The sequence below is a fragment of the Anneissia japonica genome, unplaced genomic scaffold (genome assembly GCF_011630105.1).
Source record: "Anneissia japonica isolate Jap-2015-1 unplaced genomic scaffold, ASM1163010v1 scaffold287704_len1198815_cov201, whole genome shotgun sequence".
Taxonomy (NCBI): Eukaryota; Metazoa; Echinodermata; class Crinoidea; order Comatulida; family Comatulidae; genus Anneissia; species Anneissia japonica.
Window position 1 is genome coordinate 982,629 of NW_022731578.1, and position 8,421 is coordinate 991,049.

An 8,421-nucleotide genomic window follows, 5' to 3' on the forward strand; every position below is an offset into this window, starting at 1 on the left:
GGTATGCAGTACATCGAATGCACTAAAAACACTGTAGCAACAGTGTAGCGATTGTATGGAAACGAAGCTTTACTTGCAATTAACGGTATGAAATGTGGCTCATGTCAATAAACTGATAAATCATTCATACGACATGCGAGGGATATTAGCATTTGCCAAATATTTGTTTTTCAAATAATTAGAAATTACTGAGCAGATGAAAGTCCCTTACTTGCAGAAATCCTCATATATCATTCCATAAACCGTTACTTTCTTACAGACATCAAGTGCAAATAGCATACTATTCCAACCAGTGGTTAACCATGTGTTGGTTTCTTTTCTGAATTGAATACAAAAAATTATGATGATTAAACTCCAATTTTGAAACAGCACTTAATGATATAATATAATATAAATCATGAAAGGTACATATACAGTGTTTAACCTTTGATGATTTATATTATATTTATTCAACAGTGTTAACAGAAACTCCCTTCAATGATATAATATAATTACTGAGCTTACAATGCATTTAGTATATAAATCATAATATTATAATATATTAATTTCCACACTTTAACTTAATTAAATATGTGGCAAAGACAAGCCAAACCAGTCACTCATCGCAAAAATAGATTTTGAGTTATTAATACAGGGTTAGAGAGTAAAATAATAGCTATAAAATGGTAAAAAATCGTTCAAATCCAATATTTCCTTATGAAGTTACAAGCATTTAAGCGTGCAGCTGTTTGAAGAACAATATATGAGAAATCAGCCTTCAAAGTTTATGATTTCAGGCATTTCTCATGCAGAAACTATCATAAAATCATTAAAAAGTGTTGTTTTAACATTGAAATTGAGAAAAATAACAGCACAGCATGATGTACAGATACATAAACCTTAGTTTAGTGAAATAAAATAGATTAAAAAAATTTTACATTCTAGCATGTTTTTGCTAAATTCTCTGAAACACAATTTGCGACCAGTGACTGGTTTGGCTTGTCTTTGCCACATATAATGATTAAAATCTGTTTTTACCTGGAAATACCAAGTTCTGCTTGGAAGATTTCTTCATTCTGTAGCATAGTTTTGTAGTTTGCCATGTAAAAATTTGTATCACGGTATTTCTTAGCCATGGCTGCTGCCCATCTTCTTGCTGGGTTCCTTTTAGGATTAAAGTCCACAGCATACAGCCACACAACAACTATATTATCAGCTTTGGTTGTACTGTTGATTAAGTGGTATTTTCTCCTAGCCTCAGAGTTCAACATCCGAGGAAAATTACGGTGCCCTATGATTCGGAAAGTAGTTTTTCTACCAACATCGTCCTCGTAGCCGTCTATCGGGGCTGCATTCATACGTATTACGCATGATGCTTCATCTATCTCCTTACCTGCCCCTTCTCCTTTTAACCGTCCTGAGCTGGTTACAAATGAACATTCAGAACAATGAAGAGACAGTGGCTGAGAAAAAGACCATACTATATTATTTGTAATCATGTTACATGTCTTTGACATTTGATGGAGAACATAAATGTGAGGTCTCACCACGAAATGAGACGCATCGTTGGTGAAATCATATTGAGATACTCACCAAAATAGGTCAAAGTCAACATTTTACAAAATTTTGATTTCAATGTTTTTGAATAACTTGATACTTGTATTTTATGATTGTATACTTTGTAAGTGAATTTTCTTGCCAAAACAGTGTTCTCTGCACATATTCTGTAATTCTAGTCATATTACTTGTACAGGTTAGTTTATCTTTGAGGCTGATTTTCTCAAAACGTGGTTCTTATACACCTAAACTTTAAATGCTCATGTAGTGTCTGGACTACAAGACTAGCATACCTCGTGTGTTGTTCGGACATGTTGTTAAATCAGGACTGGTGGATGAATAAACAACGAATGGCTATTGTAGAGCTGGAATATTGCTGTCTCTTATACACATCTAGATGTGTATAAGAGACAGGTTAGTGGTCGACCATTATTATTATTAGCTTTGTACTATACACCATAATAAAGTCACATTTATTTATTTATTGAACAAATTAATTAATTCATATTTTAATTCAACATCATCATCTAGTGTTTGTCATCATCACCATCATTTTCAGTGGCGTACTTACGAGAGGGCGTATGCCCCTCCAAGAAAAGACTGCATTCCAATGTGCCTTCCCCACAATGGAAATTTGTTGAAATATAACAACGCTTAAGTAAACAACAACCCCCATATCAGCCCCTTAATCAATTATCAAGCCCTCCACTTAACCTTGAGCACTCCCCACATCATCGTCTACATGTCAATTCTAGTACGCCACTGCTCACCTTAACTTTTCATTCATTACCTCTAAGCCTGGCAAAGCAACGTATCCACTCTGCTCCTCATTAGTTACCATGGCATCAGTGGCCTGACTTGCATTAACATAATCAAGTTGATTCAGTGAATCGACAGTCAGTTGCTTCACAAACAAATGTTGACTATGAAGACATCGACCGTCGTTACATGGGACGGCAACTTGAGATGAGTAAATTGTTACAGATAGAAGTACAACAACACAGAGAGAGCCATATAACGTCACCACAAGCAACATGCCATTTAAGGTCTAATAATATAATTGTAGAAAAGTAACAAAAAAATAATAAAGTATATTTCAAAATTTGTTAATTATCTACATACAACAGCAAGTGACTCTGTACCCACGGTTGTTGACTGATGTGATTTAATTCAACGATGGATTTTTTGGCCAAAGGTCAGCCAGCGCAGTGCATGCTTGGCTTTCCTGGATGGAAGATACCCTAGTGCATGCATTACACCAAGTCTCAAATGTTAAAATTTATATACCAACTCAACAACAACAAAACAATTTAATAATAGAAAGATGTGTTTAACCTTAAATTAAAACAATAGTGTAAATTAATAGAAATATTAATATTTATTATTAAAATAAAACATTTAAACTAGTACAAAAAACAAAACTGAAGAAAGACTTTCTGTTAGTTCCATTTATTGTCAAACAATAAATGTTTCTAGTTTTGTACATTATTAATACACGATATCTAGAAGTGGAAAGTAAATCATAGCAAGGGTGTAGGCTGGTTTAGGCCTAGGGGCAGTGCCGGCACCAGCAGGCGCCAGGTGGCTTAAGTCAAGCCCCCCACCGGCCGAACTCATCGGGCAGTTGGACCAAAACAAAATTGGAAAATAGGCCTACACCAAGCCAAAACATGTCTTTTTCACAGTCGAAGAGTGCCATTTCCGGCCAATCAGAAGTACCTATTTAAAAAAAACCTTATTTGGGAGGGGGACACACCAAACCCTCCCCTGTTGGACAGCTTAGCCCCACCCCCAACAGAAAACGTACCCTAGAGCCCCCACTGCCTAGTGGGTGTCAACAAAGAGTATGTGGAACTCCCTATTCCAATGTAAACTTAATGATAATTAGTATTTTAACCCACTTAACTGCATCTACCCTCCCAAGATGAGACCTACCTTTGGTAAATATGCAGCCAAATTCATATCTGAACAAAAATGTAGAAACAAAAAATAAGGTTATGACATACAGATTATTGTAAACAAAATAATTAAAAAAAAACATTTTATTCAATTTATTGAACATTAAAATACAAATATTACTCATATTATGTGTTGTATTGGCATACCATAGAGTGTGACTTCAATTGCCTCCAATCAGATTAAAACTTCCAATGAAAGACTCAATGGCCCAGGTGGTCCTCTGTATACAGAGCAGGTCCAGGTTTTAATTGGCAATTTTGTTCACATACTGCAGATTTCTCTTTTTGGCCATTCATAATTTATATAATTATACAGTATAGGCAATTTGAATGCATGACAAGGAATTAAATTATAAGAAATTAAAGCATTACCAGTATATTTTTCAAATAGATGAATAATATTAAGAGTATGACATTATCTCATGTATCATCACAATAGACCTATTATAAAGGTATATTATCTTTGTCCTCCATGACTGTTTATGATATGTGATAGAGGATATGATGCAAATCCTGAATCTATTTCTTTCTTTTCGTGTGATTTGTGTTTCATGCTGTGGAGAAATGCAGTGGAAGAGGGGAAAGCAATTGGCCCCTCCACTTTTTCTATTGGGGGGGCCTGGCCCCCCCAACCTTTGTGACTCCAACCAGCACCAGTGAAAACTATTGTTAACGAACGCTATACAATGTCATTATTATCATTATATTTTTTTTGTTGGTGCTTAGAGACCTTGTTTATTTTTGCCTTAAATCGACCTATTATTATAATACAATATAGATTTTTTTTTCCATTTTCAAACAAACATTACAAGTTTTCTTTTCGAGTTGGGCAACCAGTGTGTACCATATTGATTAAAGTATATAAAACGCATGTCTCGAGCATGAAGAACAATGAAATTGCTCAGCCGCCTTGCGTAAATTTTGTATATAGGCACAGTAATAAAAAACAATAAGATACTTAATTAGGCCATTTATTAAAATAAAGTTCTCTGAAGTTGAACTACAGAATTTATAGTACATTATATAATAAAAACTGTAGTAAAAAAGCTTTTCGTTTGACATTACAAATTAGTCATTTGTGAAACAAAATGATAGGCTAGGTCAAATGTTATATTAAACAGAGGCAGAGTCCAACCGACACGAGCCCCCACCCTCCTAAATTTTTCAAAATTATTTAAAAAGATGGAGAAAACAGAAAATTATATTCAAATTTAAATCTGAGAGTGCCATTTCCAGCCATCTAGAGGTTCTATAATCATAATTTTTCATTACCTCAGCCCCAACCATGGTGGGGCTGAGCAGGGTTGCCAGATAGTCAACAGGTTTCACGGCCAAACACACGCCATCTCACGGCCAAATTCTGCCAAACTTTTTGTCGATATCGGCCAAAATTCAGCCAGATTTTAATCCGATTAGAAGACAACAGGTGGATACATAATATTCATTTAAGAAATTAAAATGAATCGATATACACAGAACAATCTGTGTTAATCTTTCACTGTTTTTGTTCTTATAATTTATCACCATAAATTAAATGCCCATGCTACCTCATAATACATGTACCGTAACAGCTCGCCCTCCAATTCGAGACCACATTTGGGACCTGAAAATTTGGGGTGGTTTAGGGGTTCGGTCTCCACAGAGACAGAGTTAGCATAGAGTTAATAGCTATTGAAGATTGTTAATTGATTGTCTTCGAAAAAGTGGTCTCGAATTAGAGGTCTCAAATTGGAGGGTGCTCTGTATATTAAATATGTTCTTTAATCAGTTGCTAGCATGTAGGCCTATTTAAAATCACATTATTGATCTAAATTTTATTTAAATGTAATAAATAAGGTACACTGTAGGCGATCTATAGCAATAAATTTAATGGCCTGTTTATCGAATCTTCTTAATATATATATAATCTAATTATAATGGAAGTTACATTAGATAAGTAAAACAAACGAATAAAAACTTTAATAACTACTTTTGATCTAAACTTTGTAAATTCGCCTCTGAATGTTATAGTTGCATTACTTAAAACAATAAATCAATGTCGCTATCACTGAATCATCATCTTCATGATTCTCATGTACACCTATCTCCAGAGAAACTTCAAAGAAGTCTGCAATTCACTTGCTTGAAATTGGAGGTGCCATCGGATCCAAATGATCACATCGAGCATTTATATGGTGCTTATAAAAAACCCTGAAGCACCTATACAATTCAAGTGGGTAATAATAAATTAATTAAAGTATTTAATTTATTTTATTTTATTCAATTCTCAACCAAAAGAGATAGAAACCTCCACTAGCTTGGAACTATACAAAGACACACAATATGTGGTATAAACTTGCATTGAACTGTCTTGAAGCTTAAATGAAAAAATATATATTTCATCCGAACAATTTAAATTATTAAATGTAGGCCTAATTGCTAATCTTTTAAATAAAATCTCTTACGTCAACTCAGCCAAAGAGGGAACATAGATTAGTGTTTAGTGCGAGTACAACTAGGAACGTCCAATGTAAAGAAAAGTACACGATTAGAATCAAATATAGAATTTACATAAGCTTTTGTACAAAAACAACATATCCAAATCAAGTCTACGTCTATATTAGGCCTATATTGAAATACTTTTCAGAAATTCGGCCAAATATAGTTTATCCGTGACTTTTCAAACATTACGTCCAGGCAAATTTTTATACGGCCAGATTTGAGGAATCTGGATGCCAAAAAGGCCAAATGGCAACCCTGGGGCTGAGGCAGGTGGACACTATCTATCTGTGCAAGTCCCTGCCTGGGCCTCCTTTATTTCGACTTCTTAGACTCAAGTACCATTTCCTGGCTCCTAGAAAGGTAATATTTATAAGTCGGGGGAAAAAAAGAAGGTATCGTAAGGGAGTACCATGTCAAGGATACCTCCCACATAATAAATAATTCATATTGTTACAGACATAGCTTGATGCCTATAAAATAAAAAATTAAATTAAACAATTCATCAAATATATCCGTAGCCCCTACCAGGTTTCCCTGGCAGCCCCCCCCCCCCAGCCTAGGGGCCCTGGCCCTAAACCTAGATGCTCGCTTCGCTCACATACTCAATTTATTACCTTTTGAAATTCCCCCCACTTTCAAGAACGTTCTATGGATATGCAATTCCGAAATAAAAGTTAAATTGAATTGAATTGCTTTATCTCTCTATATTATTATTCTGTACACTGTGTTGCAACTGAGCAATATGATAGTTTGTAAATGTTATTATTCATTCAGAATATGAGGTAGTTTGATTAATTTGACATAGGAGCTGCCACAAAATCAACACTTCAGGAGATTGATGAGAAACATATCTCATTTCTATGGCTAAATGTTAACCTAATTCACCATTCACAATGAACTCCTATCACACCTTTTTATATTCAATAAATATATGTGGTATACCTTTTCTGAATCTGAGTTAAATCAACTTCAAAAATATATAGTTTAATATGTGTTGCTTTACTGTGGGACTATTCTGTGTTTTGTTAAATACTTTTAAGTAAAAATTTAATTTATGAAAAAAAAACCTCACCAATGGACTGAGATAAATAATATTTCTCTTACACAATGGTGTATCTTGGACTGAGGAGCCTTGAAATAAAATAGGGGCTCGATAATTAAGTGAGGGGTAAGATAGATTGCAAAATCTGTTTTCCGCCCAGTTCCCCCCCCCCCAATCACTTAAATGAAGTTGACGCAGGGCATTCGCTTATCCATGCGCTTATCACGATCAATACTGTAATATATTGATGTCACTGGACGTACTGTAGAGCAACCATAAGGAAAAGGTTGTGTACATGATGAAGATCATGGATGAGAATTGTTCTAAATAAAGAAGAAAAGCCTGAAAACGTCTCCAGTATTGGTTTATTCAGTAACATTGCAGAGACAACTCCAAGAACTGACACCTCGCAGCGGTGGAATTGCTTGTGTTCCTCAAAGACCGAATAAGCATTGCCGGCGGCACACACAAGACAAGCGGATATTTTCATGGTGGTATTGGACATATAATATTTTTTTTTTAATATTTAAACTTTTAATTTGACAATTTCTTTGAAAGGTACGTAAGATACATAAATGCATATATTACAATTTAAATGTTTGATGGTATGCGTACATAAGGGTACAATAGGCTAATTCGGCAATCCCTCCCTCTCAGCCGTCATGGGCTAGGCCTAACCGGGTCCCGACACTCGGTGAAATGCCTGAATTGAAGAAACACACTAAATCCATAGTACAGGCACAGTTTACACACATTTATAAGCACATATATGTTCTGAAATCATTTAATCAAAATGTATTTTTTTGTGTACCTAGTAAGTCACGTTCAGAATCAGAGAATAAGTACATACAGTCCAATTGACATATTTTCATATTAATTACTGCTTTTTGAGCAATTGAATGTTGGAAATCAGCTATTAAAATACACTTTTCTCTAATATTCATGAACACATTGACAGGTAATATACTGAAAGATTACAGACTTAGCTAAACCTGTTTGTACCTATATTAAACATCTTTATGGATTACATGATTATAAATATGAAATACTGCCTTAAATAACGACCTAGTTTAGGCTTACATTGTGGCCTAGCCATTATAGGCCTACGGGCAGGCCGTTTCGGCTGCAAACAAGTTCGGCTACGATGTCAGGCAAGCCTATTCGGTAGTTCTTTTCATTGACATGGCTCAGTGATTATAAACTGAGCATGCGCATGTAAGCATTCGCTTGGATGCAACAGTGTTTGGTTGACTGGATTTGCATATCAAAAGCATGCACACTCAACGAATTGCCGGAATGGAAGAACAAAGGAAATTCTCAGGTCGTTTCCAATCTCCTTGTATATGTCTCTGTCTTAAATTGCATCTCTGGTCTGCTATGAGAAAACATATTGCCCCCTCCCCC

The 8,421-nt window shown here is 35.1% G+C and overlaps 1 protein-coding gene across 2 annotated transcripts in view; it reads right to left on the minus strand.

Annotated features, from left to right (window-relative positions):
• Window positions 1–8,421, minus strand: part of LOC117115449 (alpha-N-acetyl-neuraminyl-2,3-beta-galactosyl-1,3-N-acetyl-galactosaminide alpha-2,6-sialyltransferase-like) — a 24,495-nt gene that overhangs the window by 2,127 nt on the left and 13,947 nt on the right. Inside the window, exons 1-5 of one of the 2 annotated variants that reach the window (XM_033259264.1) lie at window positions 8,098–8,389; window positions 3,472–3,500; window positions 2,327–2,584; window positions 1,018–1,442; window positions 212–319 (exon numbers count right to left, since the gene is read on the minus strand). In XM_033259264.1, the coding sequence (XP_033115155.1) occupies window positions 212–319; window positions 1,018–1,442; window positions 2,327–2,584; window positions 3,472–3,500; window positions 8,098–8,113 (836 nt within the window). In that variant the 5' untranslated portion in view covers window positions 8,114–8,389. Of the gene's footprint in view, window positions 1–211; window positions 320–1,017; window positions 1,443–2,326; window positions 2,585–3,471; window positions 3,501–8,097; window positions 8,390–8,421 lie in introns of those variants that run through there. The other variant, XM_033259263.1, reaches the window with a different exon arrangement.